The 23,481-nt window shown below is 34.2% G+C and overlaps 1 protein-coding gene across 1 annotated transcript in view; it reads right to left on the reverse strand.

The window, feature by feature from the left end:
* Positions 1-23,481, reverse strand: part of SGCZ (sarcoglycan zeta) — a 1,066,277-nt gene that overhangs the window by 428,487 nt on the left and 614,309 nt on the right. The window contains exon 2 of the mRNA XM_005606355.4: positions 18,822-19,016. Within this exon, the coding sequence (XP_005606412.2) occupies positions 18,822-19,016 (195 nt within the window). The remainder of the gene's footprint in view (positions 1-18,821; positions 19,017-23,481) is intronic.

The raw sequence follows: 23,481 nt of genomic DNA on the forward strand, positions 1-23,481 counted from the left end.
TTTCATGTTTCTACAAATTCTGTGTTCCTTGCTATTTACCAACATATCTTTGGGAGCAATCTATTACATAACCCTTTCTAAAATCTCTGGCCACAAAGTCTGCCTTGTCACCCTGTCATTTTATATTTCTCATTCCCTCCTTTTCAGCCCAGGTCTGTCATTACAGCATATGCTGCTCCTTGTCGTGCACATTTTGCACCATACTATCTATATCTGGAACTGTGGCAAAACACAGGACTGTCAAAGCAAGGGCTGTACATTTAAACTTAGATTGATATAGACTAAGCATCGAGCAAGAAACCCTTTTGTGCTGAAAGGCAGGAACATACCACAAGTTCAACCTACAAACTTTCAGGCTTGATCTGACTTAAGAGAGGTATGGCTTTGGGACATATTACAAACACTTTGTGCCCTTCAGTCTCAGGAAAGATGGGATTTCCAGATGTGACCAACTGTATGGACCTTGGATTCCTTCAAATTACAAATTTTTTTAAAAAATCAACTGAGATGGATTTTACATTTAAAATTGAATTCAAAGAGTTAAAAAGGTGTTGGGAAAATTATGGAAAGTGTAGAGGAAAGAGAAAATCGAAATCATTGTGAACACTGTGTCAAAATAAAAGATGACCACCCCAATGAGAAAAAAAGGATGCTATTTATTGAGTTTGCAACAGTGAAGGAATTTATCACCATCACATGAGTTTGGTGGAGGCTCAAAGTCAGACAGGGAAGTGGGAAATCTTAATGGTGTAAAAAGAAAGATTTCCATATGCTTTCATTGCAGGTTGTTGACTTGGGGAAGCTGGAGACGGACTAACTGGAAGTGGGACATTTTATGTGATTGGTTTGAGCCTTTTGCTGTTTGGTCTTGATTGGAAGTTGGGGCAAAAAACAGAGAAGCTGGCGGTCATAGACCAAGTCCTGACCACTCTGGGTTAATTGCTACAGAGGTAGTGGGTTAGAGTTCTACTGTCATAGATGGTCTGTCCATTTGTACATTCAGTCTTTTAAGCTGTTAATTCTAACTAGTTTCAAATGTCAGTTGAGAGCCTATGAACCTTTCTCAATTTCGGACCCTATGCAATCTTAATCCAGATATATTCTGAAATTCAGTTTATTTAAATAAGAAAAAAATGTTTTCTCCTTCAAGAACATTGAGCCAGTACTGAACTGGAGACTTAGGGCTGATGAGGCAGCCTTTTTAAAGTTATCACCCATCTACAAAATAAAAATAAGTAAATAATCTTGGACACTTCCAGTAAATAGTAAACAAGAGCCATATAGCATAACATCAGAGGTTTCAGTTAAAATTCTGGCTCCACCACTTACTAGCCACATGTTTTGGACAAGTTAACCTCTGAGTGGTGACAAGTGTTTTACTGTGGTGTTAGGCAAAATGATTTAACACGAATAATATTCTTTAGTTATTATGACTTGTAATTGTCATAGTTACCTATTTTATTATTTAATATTGTTTCCTCAATAACTACAATGAGATAATTCTCTCCTTATAGTTATCCACCCAATAAAAGACAGTACTAGGCACTTCTTGAGTAAAAAGACATAATCCCAACCATTTTCCATATGATATGATCCTGACTATCAATGATGTTACATAGTTAAATATAAACAATAACTAAAGCTACCATTACGAAAGTCAAAATTTATCTTTACGAAACCTAAAATCATTTAACTATTAATATTCATTGCTTTTAAAAACTAGATATATTTATACTAACGGCATTTTCTCAGGCTGTGCTTAGTTGGCAAATAGGATTTCTGTTTATCTCTAATGACAATTGTCCATTTGTATTCAGTCTTCAAATATTATATTAGCCAAAAATAGGTAAATACATTTGAATCAGATCTCAGGAAATATTTTTACACTATTTTCCTAGCATATACCATAATGATAATTTTCATATATTCATTACTGATCTTTTTAAGGAAACTCAAACGAGACACATTCTCTATTGCTTCTGAGGAATTATATTGTTCGGCAATTAGTATTTTACAAGTCTGAATCTTTATATTTATAAGCAGTGTATGTTGCACTCTTGTAAGTAAGGTTAAAAAATCTTTCAAGCACAGAATCTTAAGGAAGATATTACTATAAATGGAACTAAATCCTTAGCTTAATCACTGAGATAGAATTAATAAATTCTAAATCAGGTACTCAGACAATTCCCCAGAATATTTCTGTAGGAAATATGATTGGTCTTACATCAAATATAATGTGAAGTGTCAATTAATAAATGAAGTTATAAATTCATTACACAAAGAAAAAGGATATCATCTTGTATTTGATTTTTGAGATACCTTATATTTTCAAATTTAGTCTAATGATCTCTAGGAAATATGTCAGTGTCATTATCAAAAATACATTTTTTCCATTAATTTTGCAGCTTTATTTTAGAAAAATCAGCTCAGAAGTAATTTTAATGTTGTTTTACCAAAGAAAAATTTTCCATTATTAATGAATGACTGTTTTAAATTCATAAAGTCTCAGACTATGATAGTTGATTATTAATGCTTAATATCAAACAATTATCTTCATATGGTGCTGCTTCAATTATTTCAGGTGAATTGCCCATACTATTCTTCAATGTCTTCATTTTTGTTACCCTCGAAATATTAATTGAAGTAATGAATCCATGGATAGGAATGTAGTAAAATGAAGTTGAATTTTAAAAATACAATTTGAATTATATGAATCAAGAAGCCACAGAAAGTAAACACATTTTAAACATTATTCATAAGTTCAAAATAATCATAGATACTTCCCATTCCCAATTCTGTTAATTTAACGGAGATATTTTACATTCAAAACTTATCTGACCTAATTTTATTAACACTCAGCTTTATCTGAGGGCTAATTCCTATTCAGATTCCCATTTACATAGGTAAGAAAAAGCCATGAAATTCAAGAAAGATTTAAGGTGCCTGAAGTTTGGAATTGCATGTTATATACTGCTCCTTCCCTTCCTTCTTCTCAGGCACAAACACTGGCCAATTAGTTCCTGTGTTTTATTTGAGACACCAAATAAGAGCAAAAGGTCAGGAGAGGTCCTGAACACTGACTTAAATTCTGCTTGGAGTTTCAGAATTTAGACTCGGGTTACTATTTGTAACAGAACAGGATTGCTTGAAATATTTAATTTTGCAACAAACTAAACTAAAGGATTTTTCCCTGTTGTTTATATGTTTGTTTACGTCCATGAGTGTGACTGCGAACACTGTCAGAATTGTGCTAGAATTCAAGGATGGATGATTTGCAATTACAGTTTTGCCATCCAAACCATCAGCACTCAGAGGTGCATTCTGAAAACTGTTTAACATACCATCACCAATACCCTTAAGAAGAGATGCAAAGAGTCATGGATGTAAATTTTAGATTTATAATTTCTATATTTGTTTATAAATAATCTTTTATAAAACGAAAGTTTATAAAACAAATTATTAAGGCAAAGTGACTTGTGAAACTTACTGTTGGACATCCAACTGAATTATATGACTTCTTTGAGAATCCAGAGCCTTATAAATGATCAGAAAACTCGCAGCCTTGTACAGATAAGGTAACACAGTTCACTGGAAATAAGAGTGTTAGTTGCTTTTGATAGAAAGTTGCTATGATAGCAAGTTATATTTTTTCCTAGGAAAGGAGGAGTAAAATGTGAGTGTCTGAATATTGGCTACAGGAAAAAAATGAGAACTAATATAAATCATAAATTAATTTCTTTCAATAGCCATACAATTTGCAAAATTAGGGCTGTATGATTATAGCTTATCACATCTCAATGTAAGTCAACATCTACATGCATAGACATATATCACAAGGTATTGAATTAAAGAAGTAGAGGAGAATTTTGGGGACAACATTCGATACGGAGAATGACAACAATTATATGTCTGATTTTTTCGTAATCATTTGTTTAATTTGTTTGAAATTTAACCAATACCTAAACCTTCAACAGGCCACTAGAAGATATTCAGAATACATTTTTTTATCTAAGGAATAGAGAAATCAGCCAATTACACTCTATGTAGTCTCCAAGAAATAATACAAATAGTTGAATTGAATTGACTTGAACACTATGATTGCCCCTGGACTAACTGGACTCATAATTTAGTGAAGAAATAAAGGGAACATACTTATCCTTTACTGTAGATGTGACTGAACCACATATTCCGTTTTGGATGTTCTCAAAAGAGGCCAGAGTTCTTTTAAGCATTAGGCAATTAGGAAGTCAGTTTGGGTTGATTTTTTAAATGCATATATATTTATATGTATATATGCATATATACATACATATATCTAATGTTAATGGACTTTGTTATTTTTCATTTATATATATATTAATAGGCTTTAGTTTTCTGGACATTTTAGGTTCACAGTAAAATTTAATGGAAGGTACAGAGATTTCCCTACACCCCCTGCCCCCACACAAGCATAGCCTCCCTCATTATCAGCATCCCAAGCAGAGTGATACATTTGTTACAAGTGATAAATCTATATTAACACATCATTATCACCTAAAGTTCATAGCTGGGTGATTTTTTTGCTTGGTGAAACTTTTTAAGGCACCAGCAGTTTTTGTCTCCCTCCAATCTCAGTATTTCTCCACTTGGGGGACCCTTAAAAAGATTCGGCCAAATGAATATGGGACGACTACTGGAGTACTGGGAGGATTAACAATAGGAAATTTTATAGACTTTGAGATCAATGATCCCCAGGAAGAATGCTTATCTACTTATTTTTGAAAAAGAGAAAATCCAAATAAAAATGTTTAGTTAATAAATAAATTTTTCTTTCATTAATTTTACTTAAGATGACAATTGCAAAATTATTTCAGTGTAATAACACATTGCCCTTTTTACTTTAAACATGATCTTTAGGAAAAATGCAATGTATGTTGTTTACTGACTTCATGAGTACAGCTCTTCATGCAAAACATAGATTGAATTCTAAATAGAAATCTTTTTTTTTTTTTGAGGAAGATTAGCTCTGAGCTAACTACTGCCGATCCTCCTCTTTTTGCTGAGGAAGACTGGCCCTGAGCTAACAGCCATGCCCATCTTCCTCTACTTTATACATGGGACGCCTACCACAGCATGGCTTTTGCCAAGTGGTGCCATGTCCACACCCGGGATCCAAACCTGCAAAACCCGGGCTGCTGAGAAGTGGAGCGTACGCACTTAACCACTGTGCAACCCGGCCGGCCCCTAAATAGAAATCTTGATTGGGTACAATACATCAGAAAAGTAAATGGAGGTAGTCAATATAGTGCTTGTGGTGGAACAACAATAGTTTTGCTATTTTATGTGATTTATGTTTATTTTACATTTAAGCAAAAGTAAAGGATATTCGCAACAAAATTATCACGTCAAGTTAATTGAAAAAAGCTACCAATTGAGAAAGCAATGCCCTGTTTTTAAATACTCATATATATCACAGTAGGTGCAGGAATCAGACCTGGTTAGTCAGAAGGAGAGTCAAGTACTTTCATCATTAAGAAAACATGACCATGGCAGTCAAGTTTGGTTCTTCCACCCAGTGGAAAAAGAAAGGTCAGAAATCTCTAGTTACTCAGCTTAGCCTATTTCCTGTGGACTAAATTGACTTTAATATAAAAATCATTGATGAGGAAAATTAAAGTATTTCTTGATCTAATATTCAATGGCTCATGACTAAAGATTAGATTACTATTTAGGTTTTTCCAGGTCAGTAAGATTTTTCTGATGCACTTGATATTTTTAGCAGACAGACATCAGAACAAGAATGTGTTGCTGATCTGGGATCCAGTGTGTTTTGTAAAATGTGGATTGATCTCTTTCAGCATGTTTGAAAGCTCATTTTATTCTAAAGAAAATAGTTTGTTGCCTTTGAAAACTGAATACTTATTTCTGCATTTTCTTAAGTAAAACAGAACAATGGACATATTTCTAGTTTTAAATACTCATTAAGTGTTATTATACATGGTCTTTAAAGCATTTAAATTTTCATCGATAACCCATATTTTTGGATTTAATTCCAAAAAAGAACACAAAGTCATTTTATATTAAGCATAGTGAATTTACTATGATTCACATAGATTTCCACTGATTATAAAATGCATGCTCAATGAATAAAGATTATTAAAAAAGCACAAGAAGAAAATTGAAAAAAATACTTACAAGAGCATCACTGAAAGATAACTGCTATTCAATATTTTGCTTTTTACTTAATATCTTTCTCTGTGCACTTCTTTTGAGAGACAACATAGTATTGCATAAATTATTTTAAACATGTCCTTTTCACTTGATGTGGTACCATAAACACTTACTCAAAATCATTAATATTTGGAAAATTTATTTATTTATTCATTTTTTTTTTTTTGAGGAAGATTAGCTCTGAGCTAACATCCGCTGCCAATCTTCCTCTTTTTGCTGAGGAAAGCAGGCCCTGAGCTAACATCCATGCCCATCTTCCTCTACTTTATGTGTGGGACGCCCACCATAGCATGGCCCGCCAAGCAGTGCCATGTCCGCACCTGGGATCCAAACCGGCAAACCCTGGGCTGCCAAAGCAGAACATGTGCACTTAACCGCTGCGCCACTGGCCGGCCCCTTTAGAAAATTTATTTTAAATATTAATTTGGAAAATTTTTCCAAATTAATATTACACGCAAATTTATTGTTATAGCTTTAACTTCTCTTGTTTAGACCTTTAGTTTGCTTCATAGCAACAGAAGATGTACTTCTTTGGATGTAAACTTTTCTCCACATTTTTTATTACTTTTTTAGGGTATATACTTGATGTTAAACTACTATGAAGACCCGGAATTCTAAAGAATGGTACAAATTTAAAATTATTCTTTAGAAAAGAATGGAAAAATCCTTTTGTACTGTCAAGTATGGCTACACAATCATTTTATGTTGTCATGAGTTTTATTAAAACTTTAGAGTAATTACCTTTAGTTAGTAGGATATCAGGTGATTATACAAGTATGTTGTATATTTGTTTCTAAATATAAATACACACATACTCATGCACATCTGTACACATATATATTTCAGATAGATATATTGAAGTATGTATTATTTATGTAATTAAAACTAGTATTAAAGAGCAAAGGAGAAAATATTTGCTAATTTTATGTTTGAAAATGGTATTTACAACACTGTTAACACCAACACTTTTGAAAATGTGAAGCAACAAGAACTCTCATTCATTGTTGATGGGAATGCAAAATGGTGCAGCCATTCTAGAAAACCATTTGGCAGTTTCTCACAAAACTAAATACACTCTTATCATGTGATCCTTGGTATTTACCCAACGGAATTGAAAACTTATGTCCACATAAACACCTGCACATGGATGTTTATAGCAGCTTTATTCATGATTGCCAAAACGGAAGCAATCAAAATGCCCTTCAGTAGGTGATTGGTAAATGAATTGTGGTACTTCCAGGCAATTATTTAGACTAAAAAGAAATGAGCTGTCAAGTCATGAAAAGCATGGGGGAAACTTAAATGCATATTACTAAGTGGAAGAAGCCAATCTGAAAAGGCTATATAGCATATAATTCCAACCATATGACATTCTAGAAAAGACAAAATTATGATGCCAGTAAAAGGACCAGGGATTAGGGAAGAGGGGCAATGTGTAGATGGAGAACAAAGGGCTAACAGGGCAGTGAAACTGTTCTGTATGAAACTATAATGACGGATACATCTCATTATACGTTTGCCCAAACCCACAGAATGTACTACACCAAGAGTGAGCCCTAATGTAAACTATGGACTTTGGGTGATAATAATGTGTCATTGCAGGTTGATCAATTGTAACAAATGTGCCACTCTAGTGGAGGATGTTAACGGTCAGGGAGGCTATGCATGTGTGTGGGCAGAGGGTATATGGGAGCTCTGTATTTGCTGTGAACCTAAACTGCTGTAAAAATAAAACCTATCTAAAATCCTAAAAAAAAAAAAAAAATTAACACAGGATTTAGTCGTTGTTTTAATTGCATTTCTTAGGATAGTATTGAAATGGAGGCTATCCATCCTATGAATATTGACTGCAGCTGTGACTTATTTTGGCTAATAGAATGCTCAGATTTGAGCAAAGATGGTTAACCAGTCTTGAGTTTAGGTCTTTAGAGATCTTGCTTATATCTCACTCTTGGTTGGAATTGCTTAAGAATGGCTAGTGTAATGGCTGTGAGGTCACCCACCTGGGCGAGTGATTTTTATCATTCTGGACTTCATCTTCTGTATGTAAAATGAGGGCACTGATCTAACGTCCTTTCCACCTCTATATGTTATACAATCTGTTAAACATATGAACTAACAAGTCTGTATTTTCTATAACATTTTATCCAATGGCTAATTTTTTCAACCCCTCCTTTTCTCCTACAAAATATCCGAACTACAAATGAACTTCATTTTGCACATACTATGTATAGTTTATGATTTATTTTGTGCCACAGTTTTTGTCGTTTATTTCAGTAAAATGAACCACCACTTGGTGCTTGTTTGAACTTGGATAAAATGACTAAATTTTTCTTTATGAAGTCAAGGAAAGAAAATGTACTGCTGGGCTAAGACTAAGCATGAAAGATTTCATCTGAGAGGGACAATTTGTCAGAAAATTATAAGGAGGTACAAAGAGAGGGTTATAATGGAAGCAGTCTTGCAACATTAACTATATCATTCACTCTCATAAATTCTGTAATAAATCCACACACACCATACTGAGGGGTGGTGCAAGCTGGATGGTTCTCCAGCAGGCAGGCTCCCCTTGCTGGCATTCCCCTGCAGAGTGGTGGTTGTGCCACAGAAGGCAATGCTCCACCTTGGCTTGCGGTGGGTGCCGTGATTCATGGACTAAGGAATTAATCAAGAAAATAGAGATGGCAGCCCAGGAAGCTGGACAAAAGCTGTGATCTAAGATCACTTTCAGAGTGGTTTCTTATCATGGCCAATTAGTCAGTCCTCAGCAAAATATAGTTTAAGCAAGGCAAAAAGTAGACTGGAATCACAGGGATAAAATAGTCTTTATGAAAATCAGTATTCCTTTTATAAACTTGCCCTTAATAAGCATCATTGGTCTATCCCAAATTAAACCTAATGCCCACTTTGCCAAAATAAAAAGTGTGGCCATGTTTGCAACTTACAGAGGAGTTTTCACTGGTCTAGTTACTCACTGACTATGAGACATTTGGTACATTCCTCCATTAAATTAATAACAGTTGAGAATATTGAGGTACCTTTTGTCCGACAAATTCAAAATGTAATTAAAAAGCAGTGATGTCATAGTTATATGTTTAATGGTGTTGTGTGAATGCACTGAAGCATACAGGGAAATAAATCATTTAATGAAGAATATTGAACTAGTTTAATTTTAATTAAATTTTGATAACATTAATGCAATGAAATATGGCAGAAAGAGTATGAACTTTAAAATTGTACAGCCCATGCTTCTAACCTTGCTCATCAGCGTCACCTTGGGAAGTTTATTTAATTTCCCTAAGCCTCTGTGTCTTCAACTGCCAAAGGGGATATAATATTTACTTTGCAGTGTTGTTGTGAAATTCAATAAGAGCTGGTCTATAAAGCACATAATCTTGCCTAATACAAACTGCACGCTAAATAAATATGAACTCTGGGCATCTTAAACTTTATTCTCATATCTAAAGGTTATAGCCTAAGGGTTATAATTCAGGATGTTAAAAAAAAATAATTCAAAATACAATATCTCAATCAGATAATAATTTTAAAATTCTGAATATTGGAGAAACTCGGAACATTTAGGATCAAGAAGAGAAACCGCGCTCTGTCATCTAGTCAAATTTTTTAAGTATTATATTTTTCAAAACGGATCAAAAAGGAGACAGCTCTCTCTGGCAAATGAGCTCCCTCATTCAGACACGCCAGTCTGGTCACTTTCAGCTAATGCAGGTTTTCAAAATAAACAGCCTAGGGTCATCAAAATAACGATGATTTTGATAGCTGAACTGCTCCTCTTAGAAATTTTAGGTAAACCTTATATCTCAACATTTAATTAGAATTTCAAAAAAACTTTATTATCCATCATCCCAAAGAAATAAGACACTTCCTCTGATAAAAGTTATCATATAAAATAACTAATTATTAAAAGCTGGTAATGCTTAGAAGTAGGTTTTGTCAGCATATGTAGCTGGCACCAATGGAGTGCTTACCCTGGGACTCTCTTTTAAGCACTTTTATAAGAGTTCCCTCACTTAATACTTCCAACATCCCCATGGTCAACACCATGGACCATTCTACAGATGAAGAAACTGGAGTTGGAGAGGTTAAGTAACTAGCACAAGGTCATTCCACTAAGCAGTACTCATGGAGCCAGAATATGAATCAGGCTCGCTGGCTCCAAAGCTTATGCTGTTAACCTTTATGCATATTATTAGGATGAACAAGATTAAAAGCTCTCATTTATTTACTTTTTTACTATCTTTATAAAATAATTTCTCTTACATGTGCAAAACAAACACATAGATGTGGAGACCAGATTGGTGGTTACCAGAGGGGGATGGGGCAAGGGGAGGGTGAAAGGGGTAAAAGGGCACATGTGTACAGTGACAGGTGGCAGCTAGACTTCTGGTGGTGAACATGATGCAGTCTATACAGGAGGTGAAATATAATGATGCACATCTGAAATTTATAAAATGTTATAAACCAATGTGACCTGAACATTTACTATTTATCTATTAACACATATGCATTAAGATCCTTTATGTGTCTAGGACTGTTTTATGCTCAACTTTAATAGAAATGATCAAGTTAATTCACTGTGAAGGTGGAACAGCAGAACGTAAGTAAGAGTAACCATAGCGAACTCTTAGATAGCTATTAGTTTATGCCAGATACTTGCAAAGAATTTACATGATTTTAATTCTTTTGATTTCTACAACAATCTAATGAAATAAACAATAGTACTGCACTCATTTTACAGAGTAGGAAACTGAGCCACAGTTTAAATAACTTGCCCTAGGTGATAAGTAGTAAAACCAGGCTTTGGACCCAAGAGTCTGGTGTCAGAGTCCACACTTTTTACCACTGCTTGATGCATGATGAGAGGTGGTTTTGGCAGTACCAGCAATCCAGGTAAACCTTGGTGTTGACACTAATTTTCTTTGGGAAAATAGCTCACCAGCAGGTAGTAGAAACTCAAGCATTTTCCCTGGTTATATGAATTCATATTATGTTCTTAAATTGTTGCATATACAAAGTAACGCCTGATATGTTGGTGGGGTTTTGATAAGAATGAATGCTTGCTGGAAAGAGCGTGAAGTTCAGAATTTTTTAAAAGTCTGATTTTCAGTCCACGTTTTAAAACAACTCAGTGAGAAATGCAAATATTAAAACCCATACTCCTTCTTTTGCTTTTGTGTGCTACTTGAATAAAATGCCTCCCCTTTTCTAACTTCTGTTAGTGATCCCTTCCATCCTTCTTTCAGTAACTGGAGATTAGATTATAATTAGTGGGGGCTTTTTTGTTTGTCATGTGTATCTATTTTTTTAATCAAAGTAAATTCAGAAAATCACAAATATTCTAAACATGAGACCAAGTCGAGTCAACAAATTTCTCTAGAAAATCTTAAGATTCCATTGATTTCAATTGTTAAATGGAGAGGTATTTGGAAAGTTGTGTGTGATTGTGGTGGAAAGGCTGAAGATCCATGAAGAGGATGCCCTTCTAAGAGAGGCTCGAAGTCAGGAAATACAATTACTTTCTTTCTGGCTTGAAAGTCAGGTTACTTTTTCTAGAGGGATTATCAACAAGTGATAGCACAGAGGATCTGGGGTTTAATTTACAAGCAATTGCCAGCCTATGATACCTCTTAATTACTAATAGATCTTGTCTCAAAGAAAATGAAGCAGGATAGTGTAAACAAAGAGCATTTTTACATAATATCCAAGATATTTTTCTTTCTTTTTCATGGAAAAGAAAAGACTGGGATTTTCCATAGTTATTACTGAGGGAGTCAGTCAGAGCTAGTAACTAGAGCTTCAAAGAACTATACTTTCACTGAAAAACTATCTTACCTACAAGCTTTGAGATTCTGGGAGAAAGTGTGCTATGCTTGTCTTCCTGTCAGGGGAAGCTGGTCACCCTGGCTGAAAGATGTGAAAGGACTTGAGGAAGGCCATTCTGTTAATGGGAGAGAGTAAGCTTCAACTAAAACAAAAGCCCATGACATAAAAACGGAAACCAATGGGAATCCAAAGCAGTTTTACAGAGAGAACAAGTGGAAAAATTAAGACGTCAAATTTGAGGCTCCCTCTACTGAAAGTGAATGTAGACCTTTTAAAATTATAAATAGTCAACCAAAAATAGTGTATCATGTACTATGTGCCTGGCCAAGATATCAAGATAAATAAGATAGTTTCTGCTCCTTGAGGAATTTCCACACTATTGAGATGGAGGGAAAATTGGTGGAGAAGAGTATATATTTAGACGAACCATAATTATATACCTAATACAGCATAGTATGTCCTATCACAAAGATAAGACGCGAATAAAAATAGATATAGAAATAAATCTGTTAGAAAAGGCACCCAAACAAAGAAGCAAACAAACAAACCAATAAATAAGGAAGATCATGAGATAGTTGCCACTCAGATTTGTGGCTTCAGAGGTAGAAAGACAGTTTAGCTGGCAACTCTCTGTTAAGACTTAAGGACAACAGGGGCCTGCCCAGTGGTGCAGCTGTTAAGTTCACATGTTCCGCTTCTCTGCGGCCTGAGGTTCACTGGTTTGGATTCCAGGTGTGGACATGGCACCGCTTGGCAAGCCATGCTATGGTAGGCGTCCCACATATAAAGTAGAGGAAGATGGGCACAGATGTTAGCTCTGGGCCAATCTTCCTCAGCAAAAAGAGAAGGATTTGCAGTAGTTAGCTCAGGGCTAATCTTCCTCAAAAAAAAAAAAAAGAGTTAAGGACAACAAAAGAAACCCTTATAGGTTGCTGGTAGTGAGACAAATTGATTCAATCACTTTGGGAAAAAAATTGATATTAAAAGCCAATATTCCTAGACATACACTCTAGATTCTAGAACCTAGAGAAACACTTGTACACGTGCAACTACAATTATTAATATACAAGAATGTTCATAAGATCATTATTTGTGAGAGCAAATTAAACAACAACAACAAAAATACATTGGAAACAACTCAGAAGGAGAATTGATAAATAAATCAGGTATGTTCATTCAATGAAATTTTCAGCAGTAAATAAATAAATTGCCGCTACACACATTTAACAGGGGTAAATCTCAAAAACATATTGTTGAACTGAAAACAATATACTGTTTGAGTTTTATACACACATACACACACATGAAACTAAAAGCAAGAAAAACATTCAGGACTGTGATTCTTGCTAAATAGAGTTAGGAGATACCGGTAAAATTTATTTTTCCAGCTGGGTGATGGTGACACAAGTGTTCATTTTATTATTTATTCATATTCTTATTATTTATGCCTTAAATATATATTATATGTATATTCTTTTGGAGGATACAATATTTCATGATAAATAAGTGAAAGTGTTAATAATGGCAACTGTCTGTGCTACTGCTATGGGTAACAAAGACTGCCCCTGCCTCTCTGGAATGTGTTAGGTCTTAAATGTAGGGACTGCTTAGAATTATTAAACTTGGTGTTCAGAAAACAAAACTAATTTTTCAATGTAAAAGTTAATAAATACCCCCGCATATACCAGAGAACTATCTCATGTGCTTATGAGGTCTTAAACAGCAATAGAGGGATATGAAATAACCAGTGCTCTTTGTATCAATTCTTCTCAGCTCAAGGCAAGCCTTTGGAAGAACACGAATCATAGTGAAGTGAAGAGTTAGCTGGCTTTCAATGTAGGTAATGTAAAAAATGGATATTTATTCCACAAATGCTTATTAAGGGCTAATTATCTGACAGGTACTGTCCTCTGCCTTGAGAATACAGTAGTGAAAAAAGTGTCAAAATCCCTGGGTTTCCTGGAGCTTAGTTCTATCTGTGGGGAGGGCAGACAGACAATAAAAGAATCATATAAAGAGAAAGTGTTTTCAATGAACATACTAACGAGAGGAAAAAGAAACAAGTAAAAATCAACAAAACGTAGTTATTTCATATTTAAGCTTCACAGATATTGGAACATATCCTTAGATTCTGGGTAAGAAATAAAATGCATTTGTGATGAGAACACAGCTTTGATAAGTATAAGAACTGGCTGGATACATGTAGATGGAAAAGTTCATTCAAAGTCATGATTCTATTAGAAAGTGAAATGAAGAAAACTGTAGGAGTAACAAATTTTTGGATAGACACGCTAACAAATGATAACATATTGCAAATGTACGTTAGTGATTTTAGTTAGATTGATAATGTCTATGAATAATATGTAACTGGGTTAATGCTGAAGGTAAAAAATAGTCACAAGAGTGAGATGGAAATATATGATACTTCACTTACCAAGGTATTAGAATGAGCCTAAGACTTAAGACTCTGCAAATGTATATTATTTCCCATTCTCCAGAAAATTAACTTAAAAATATTTTAACTTTGAGAAAGTTAGAAAGCAGAAAACTGAATATAGTAATATATGTACTCTCAACTTTAGAAAGCTGCACTAAAAGAAAAGAAAATATGATGAAATATATCAAGGAGTCTATGGCCTATAGCTACACACAGAAAGATTTCCTAAAGGGGTTGGTAGTCTTGTAAACTTATAATTGTAATTATGTAATATAGATAATATTTAAAACAAAGAAAAGCAAGTGGCAACTAAAGAAATCAAAGTGATTGCATAAGAATCTCTCTTACATATTCCGATTTTAGACATTAAAAGAAAATATGATCAAGGGTATATATATCCTTGATGTGTATATGTGTATAACTGTATATGTACATATATATGTGTATGTGTATATGCGTGTGTATCTATAAAAGAACATATTGTGGTCTTGACAAATTAATTAATAAATTCATGTCCGATTGAAATAATGGAACTAGGATCCCATGATTGAAGTTATATAGTGGGAAATTGCACAAACATCAATATACTAAATAACAATAGAACTATCCAGTGATTTAATGGGATAGTCTGCTTATCAACCAAATGGAGATTTAAGCAGATGCTGAGGGACCAAATGAAGAGAATATTGCAGAGTGACCAATAGCAATATGTGGATCATTGAACTAAATATTTCCCAGTTCCTTTTCAATCCTAAAAGACTATTTTATTCAGTCCTACTTCTTATAGGATTTCCTTTCAAGCAACATTCATCCCACTGATCATACGAATCTCTAAGACTTTTTTTCCCCCAATTTGTTCAATTAATTGATTGTTTCAATTATTACCCACCTCTGGGTATTCTTGACTTCTCAGCCACAACATTCATGACTTTCCTCTCCCTCTTTGCTTAATAATTGGCACTTACATTTCCATTCTTTCTTTTGCTGGCTAGTTAACATACCTAATAGAACTAAGTTGCCATTGGATGCCACCCACATTTACTTGGTACTTTGGTGATTAAAATAAATACTTAATTACTGTATTAATTTTCAATTTTCAAATATAGACCTAATTTATCTAGAACCAAGAAAAGAATATTGTCTCAGCAGAGTGCCTGGATTTGATAGCTCTACGAGACTAATCCTTCTATATTAAACCACGAAGATATTTTATGAACCAACCAACAAGAAGAAGTAATTGGCTTGTACTGATCTTGGAAGAATGAAGTTCCAAAATTTCTCTCTTCAACTCATTCCTAGATTTATCAACTCACATCGCCAGGAAATTATCGTTTATATCTATCCTAAGTCTTTCACTCTGCAGTATAAACTTATTTCCTTTTTCTTGATTCTCTGCAACCAGGTATCTCAATAGCAAAGTAATTTTATTTTCCACAAAATGAGAAACAGAATAAGGTCGTATCAACCATACAGATCATGTAATATTGGTCAGAATGATAGACTCCAAGAAGCATCATAAAATAGGTTGGCAGCTACGCTTGTGCTGAAAACATATTATTTTGATAATAATGTGCCCAGTTTGCTCAAATAAAAGATGTTAAAAACCACATATTTCCATGTATTTGATGGCAACAGTTATAATGAAAGTGAAATACATTTTGTACAGATCAATAATACCCCGCTAACAATTTACACATCATTTGCTACTTCTTACTACAGTATGGCAAGTGATTTGGGTATTCGCTGCAGAAGACTGATACAATCATAATGTACTAGTGAAAACATGAAATTGATTTTTTTTACTGCTCTAAAATAAGAGGATTCCAAATTATTTCACAATTTTCAAGTACATACAACTTAATCTGATGTGTAGTATTCAGGACTGCTAAAGTCTGCAACCAGTTAAGTAATTCAGAAGTTCTCTAACAAGTATGAACTAAGACAGAGTATGTTACCTTACAAAGGTTATCTTGATACAATAATTGCAACTTCATCTTTCCATTTCAACTACAGACAACTACAACTAAATTTCAACTACATACAAATAGCTTACATGGCTGAACAAAGGAGAACCTTCTATTTTAATTATAAAAAAGTAAAATTGTGGTTAAAATAAAAAAGATATGGTAAAAATAAAAACAAATAAATACCAAGACTCCTATGGACTCTTTTTCATTATCCCCAAGAATATGTTGACATTTACATGTTGGCCAGCTGAGGTTCAAATTAAATACCTCCATAGGTGACAGAAACCCTGAGGGCTGTGTGGATCTTGAGGACAAAGGTGATTGTTTCAGTTATTTCCCTTGAATGCCTTATCCAGACTTGGCCTCGGCATGGGGCAAGGTATTGGGAGCCTGATGCATGCAGGCACGTAATTATGCATTTGCCTATTTTCTTAATTAATTTAAATATGCTTGAGAAGCTTACATTGCTTGAATTGAAAATTCCCGTGGCCTGGTCACTGGATAGAATCAAGGCTCCCTAAAGTGAGACAGTTGATCACATCTTTCATGAATGTTGAAACACGTCTTTTGGTAAAAGAAACTGAAGTCTCAAAATTTTAAAAGTTGGAGAAAATTCTACTCTTTATCTCTTTTTTAAAATGTTTTCTTTTTTTAGTTAAGAAAAATGAGGTTGAAAAAGTTGCTGGCAGCAACTGCTAGTTTGGCTGAAAGGACAACATAAAAGAATCTGTAGGGGTATATACGTTACCCCTACTACATGATCAATGAATCATTAATAGAGCCCAGATATTAATCTAGGAAGGTAGGAGCAGAGCTCAGAAGAACAGAAAGACTAGGGTGGAATTAGTGACATTCAGGCCAAAATATTCCCAAGTGTTTGTGGGGTTGGGGGGCTGGGGGAACTGAGCCAACTCTTGGGACAAAGCAATGGTTCAGGTGTATTACCAGTCTCATCAAGCAATAATTTGCTTGGGGGCCCCCAACTCCCCCTCTGGCCGTCCACATACTCACAGGCCTTGATCAGGGACCCTGAGCATGTATCCCTCTCTAGGCTGCACTGTTTTCTCTAACCCTGGAGTATACTGAGCTCTGCCCATCTTTTCTTCATCTTTCATTTCTCTTTTGATAAATACCCTTAAAAATTTGCACGGTATAGGAAAAAAATGGAACCCTTGCTCAGCTCATTTTTCTCCACGAGCATATGCTGTTTTATCCTCATTTGCACGGTTATGGCTTTTCCTCTCTGGAAGGTTAAGCCACCCGCCCTCCCTGCCTCCTTCTGCACGCAACTGTGGTACCCTACACTATGGACAAATGCTGGGCTTATTTTCCCTTTTGAGATTCTATTTCGAGTTAGAATTAGATGCTAGTGAATCAGAAAAAAACTACTCTTGCTAAATCAATACACAGCAGAGTTGTTTCTTGTTTTTTTGTTTTTTTTAAAGCAGCCCACTATAGGAAGATCAGTGCCATTAAATACCCAGCTTTACACTCGCCCCGGAGGATGCCAAGTTCTAAAGAATAACAGCTGTCTGGTGAGCAAGTGAAAGATACCTGTGTAAATGTGAAGCTATCTGACGTCTCTAAGCAAAGGCAGAATGTTTTAAAGGCAGAGTAGACAAGTTTAAGAATTTAGCCAGAAATATAAAATGAGTTGAACTAGACCTTGCTGAAGCAGCGAATTTTTCCCAGATAAGTCATACTCAGAAGTTTATTGTACACATTCAATAAACGGAAGGAAAATTTATCCATGAATTATACAATTATTTTGCTACTAATTTTTATAAAAGAGTGATTTAATTTCTGGTTTATCTTGTATTCACCATGTTCGTGCTCCAAAAGAATAAGATCACCATCTGATAGCAATTATAGGCATTGGTCCATGCTGCCCAGGAGAAAGTTCAGGATTTAGATTCGATCATGCAGTATGTTACATAGAAAGCAGATATAGAGAAATATAAATGTGAATACTCTATACAAAGTAATTCAAAGGTACTTCTGATTTATAATATTAATTTTAATGTGAAATGCCGTCTCTAAAAACTGATTCATTTCTTAGAATCCCAGGGCTGGCAAGCAATAATTCGTGCTTGGTGGCTTAAAGTCTTCTAACATTCTAATCAATCAACGTGGTATGCTGTCTCATGCTCTAAATTTCCCACACTTAATTGATAGTAATATCATATGTGTGTCATGGATAAACATATTGAATAGAATCTTAAAATAATATATGACAGTCTTTGGAATTTAAAGACACGTACTTAAGATTGAGATTAATAACTTTCAATTAACAAAATAAAAATAACAGAGCTGTCTCATCTTTGAACCAAAAGCAATGGATGTAAAATCATGGCCGTACTTACCACAGTGAAATTCATAACTTTCAATATCCATATTGTCATGGCTAAGTTAACTATCATGGTAACCAACAGCAGAAGGACAAAGAAGTATAAGCACCTCTTTCGCCATCCATAAATGCCCACTGGGTACAGTTGTGCATTTTCAGCCCTTGGCAGGTTATTCTGTTGTGTTGCTAGTATGTATTGTTCTCGTGTCATCTGGAAAAAAAAAAAAAAGAAAAGAAGTATTTAAAAATAAAACTAATCTTTTTTTAGTCGAAAGACATAACATACCTAAGACTAATGGGTAGTGAGTGCTCAAATAATTGTTGCCGTGCAATTAAAATTAATTATTAGTTAATTTGTTTAAAAGGTTACAAAACTTCTCTAATCATGGTCATCAATGTTACTTTTTCGAGCTATTTAACTGATTGTTGTATCTATAAGATGCAGATTTTTTCCGTCAGATTTGCCCCATCCTAACAGTTCCTCTCACGGGTCTATTGAAGACTATCAGCTCTACTTCTGGATACCTGCAACCCAACGACTGTGCACACATGCAAGCCACTCTTGGAACAGGCTTTACCTGGCCTTGTGGGTAGACAGAGACCAACTGTATCACAAGGTTTTTCTGTGCCTTTATCTAAAAAGGCAGGATGTAAGTTGCTGAGCATATATGTTTTTGTAAAATTTCATTGCATTTGCAGGAACTTATGAAAAGAAAATACACTTTTATTTAGAATTATATAAATGTAGATATTTAATTAAAGCATTAATTTAGAAGTTTGTTGGTTATTTTAGTTGTATTTCAATGGGTTATCAGAAAAAAATTGATTTTTAAATAAGCACAACAATAGACTATACTATCTTATAATATAATGATATAAGCATAAATCTGTCAGCAGAACAGAAATAATGTTGAATAAATACCAAAATAAAAACATTAATAAAGAATTTAAATTACCTAAGTAATATAAAATATAGGTAATATGAAATATGCAATATAAAAGTATTAAGTTATGGAGTTCATTGACCTAATCCTACTCTAAAAAAAATGTTGAACTATACATTGAGAAATGCAAAAAAAAAGTTCTCATTTGGCTTTTTCCCACTTTTTAAATTTTAGAGCTACAACTTTAAATTGTATTAATGCACTGTTAAATATTATGTTTTCAATTTTTTATGATTAAAACATATTATGCTTTATATAATAAAAATAGTTGTATAAGTTGTCATAATTTTAAATAAATTACAAGTGCTAATAATAATAGATGATATGAGCAAATTCTTTCACAATATAAAGATATACCTCTTTATTTATTATCATTATTACTACATAAGTTAATATTTAATATTATCTTGGAACTCTCCATAATGCTTTAATCCTTAATTAGATAGCAATTTGGAAGAGAGATGTGTAACCTATTAACTGCTGTGTGACATAAGTATTATAACAGGTGCCACGGGAATTTACTTTGCCTAAGGATTTTGGTGGAGATTTTATGGTTCTGACTGTGGTTATGATTACAAAGTAGAAAATATATGTAAGAAGAGGATGAAAGGAATTTTAGGGACCATCACAATTGAAGGCAAGAACATGGAAGAGCCTGAGAGGAGGAAGAACATGGATGCGGAGGGAGCGCAGGGAGTGCAGAAGCCTGAATATGCTAACAGGTGAGTAGGACACAGTCCCTTGTAGAGCTGGTCTCTGAAAGTCACCAGTCAAATCCTCTGACTATTCCCAGCATGCTTTGCCTTTAATCTCATATTAAAGCAAACAGTTTCCCTAGAATATTCTATTTCTGCTAATTCTATTTAAACATGGAGGGGAGATCAATGTGCCTTAGAAAAGAAATGAGAATAAGTCTCTGAAACAAAACAAATACAAATTACAAAGCACAATACAAATGATCTTTCAGCAAGAAGATTTAATTTTTTTCTTTCTGGAAAATCAAAATAATCAGTAAATAATCAAATGTCTCCAACAATTTTGAAGAACAAATCAGATAACAAAAGACCAAGAAAAAAGGTTGTCAAGAAAATATGAAAAAAAATTATTTAATTAAAGCTATGTTTATCAGCTTAAGAAATTCAAGTGTTTTCTTAAATAAAAATGAGTTTAACATTATTACTATATACTTTCTTCATCACAAGATGCTTTAGAATATCCAAGCTTCAAAAAGACAACAAGGTTAGAATTTTCTTTAAAATGTTCCTATTTTCTTAAAACTCACAGATCTGAGTGTTTTTCAAGATCTTTTCACAGGTGTTACAGGACATAGTAGCACCAGCAGAGAAGAGCAACATACAACTCTAAGGGATTAAGCAAATGGATCATAAATTTGAAACTTCTACAACTTTTGCCTAAAATGCTAAATGTTGATCTGTTTCCATGTATTAAAAATGTTTGGAAATATCTGGGTTCTCCTGGCATTATGAGAATTTTATAAATAAAATAGAAAACTGTTTCACTAAGCACTTATTGTCATTCTGAAGGAATCTATCAAATAAATGTACGCTTGGAGAGAGATTTATTTTCTCAGAACACCTAAGGAGATTTCCTGAAAGAGAGAGAAATGATCAGGATTTCCTGAGAGAAAACGTCAGTCTACTGGGATGTCTCTCTGACTTAGTCCTCTCTACCTTCCTCCACAATATAAATTCAACATCATCAAAATCATTTCTTTGCAATTCTTTTGTTTTTCAAGCTTGTGTACACTCGCGCTGTCTCCTTAAAGTAATTGGGACCTTCTTCATCTTAGTTTTGCAATTCTGTCATACCATATTTCATGTCTACAGACCATTCATTAGAAAGAAATAAGGTCTAAAACCCAGGTTTTCTTAGTTAATATCAAAGAAATCTTCAGCCTTCTTAGATCAAGATGGTTTTCAGCATTCGCGTTAAGGTAAATGCATTTATTTGTATGCCTCTGTAATTCAGGGAAGGACTGGTTTAAATTTGGACTTTATACTTCTTTTACGAAGAAACATACTTTTGAAATAACGTGAATAAAATTTCCAGCAAGATGTAATAAGGTTAAAAAAAAGATGCATGGACAAGTAGAATTAGAAATTGTGAAGTTTTCAACATTTTTCTCCAAAAGGATGGAAAATCTGGTTTTCAGAAAGAGTTATTCTGTTCAGTAAATTTAATAACCCAGCATATCAAGACTGGAAGAGAATGAATTAATCTGGAATGACCTAAACACGGTTCATCACTCATAATCTAGCTCTGGTGAATACTGGTGAAGTCTACTGAGCTAGAGAGAATGGGAGAGAAATTAACTAGAGTATCAGAGACCATCTGTTATTACTCCCTTGCCTCACAGAAGGGGATAATGGTACAAAATAATAAGGCCAAGGGAAAGTACCAACTATTCCAATCTAGGTAGCATCCATTATTTACATGTTTTCATATAAATAGTCAGAGTGGGGCATAGTTACTGAGACTCTAGGCAGAAGTGAATCTTTATTTGATAAAATATGTATTTAGTGAAAAATAAAGTGCAGGTAGAGCTCAAGATTGCTGCAGCCATGAATTTCACATATTTGGGGAAAACACAATTAAGAAATAGAAAAATGTATCAAATAGTAACATACTCTGAACATGATAAATACAATAACATGATAGACACATTGTATAAGCAATATAATATTAAATAGTGACAGACACTATGAAGATACTAGGCATTGCAATATAATAGGGGGTCACTTTAAAAGTGGCAGAAAGAGGATGCCTTGCAAAGGAAGTGACATCTGAGATGAAACTTAAACGATGAGAATCTTCTATAGAGTTAAAAGAGATCTTTGAGCATTTGACACTCTAATTAAAGTGGGCTAAATAGAAAATGAGAAATGAGGAAATGGAGAAAGTGAGTACAGACAATTTATTGTGAGGTCAAGAAGAGCAGAGAAATGGAATTTCAGATGAGAGTATGGATCTAGTGTTGGAGTATTGAATCAGGGGTGAGTGCAAGTCTATATGAAAGACGGAAGATGGAGAATGAAAGAAATGAGGACACTTAACATGGGGTCAATAGTTGAGGTGACAAAGCTGGGATCCAGAGATGAGTTACACATTCTCAGTGAGGTGGTGATCAAGGAGCTAGCCACAATGACACAAGATCAACCAGGCAGCTGGGCCCCACAAAGTGGGGACAACACATTCTAATTATCACAATCCAATGAGAATAGTTCTTGGTTTTATGCACTGGTATTATGACTCACATTAGCATATGCAAACCCGAAAGTAGCTGCACTTTGGTTTAAGTTTGGAGCTGCCAGGCTTGGGGACATGTAGCACCAAGACTCGCCTCCTCCAGCACACTTCTTCAGAGGCTCCATTACCACAAACCTACTTTATTTGGATTTCAATGTATGAGACCTAGAACGCTAGCATGTATAAGTGCCATCTTGTCTTTTCTGACCCTGATAATCTTTTCCCTCCTTCAATGAGGTCTTATTATTTATTTTCTAAAATTGAGAATGGAGAAAAGAGAGCACATGTCAATATAGTTAGATGCGGCATCTTTCTGGATAGACAGGAAAGGCTAAAGAAAATTCAGCTCTGCTAATATTTGTGAGAATAGAGGAAGGAAAGAAGAGGTTTAGGGAGATTACAATGCATAAGATAATTGTTTTAAATTGTTGTTGACTAAATTAAAGGTAAAAATAAAAGCTATTA

The sequence above is a fragment of the Equus caballus genome, chromosome 27 (assembly GCF_041296265.1).
Source record: "Equus caballus isolate H_3958 breed thoroughbred chromosome 27, TB-T2T, whole genome shotgun sequence".
Lineage (NCBI taxonomy): Eukaryota > Metazoa > Chordata > Mammalia > Perissodactyla > Equidae > Equus > Equus caballus.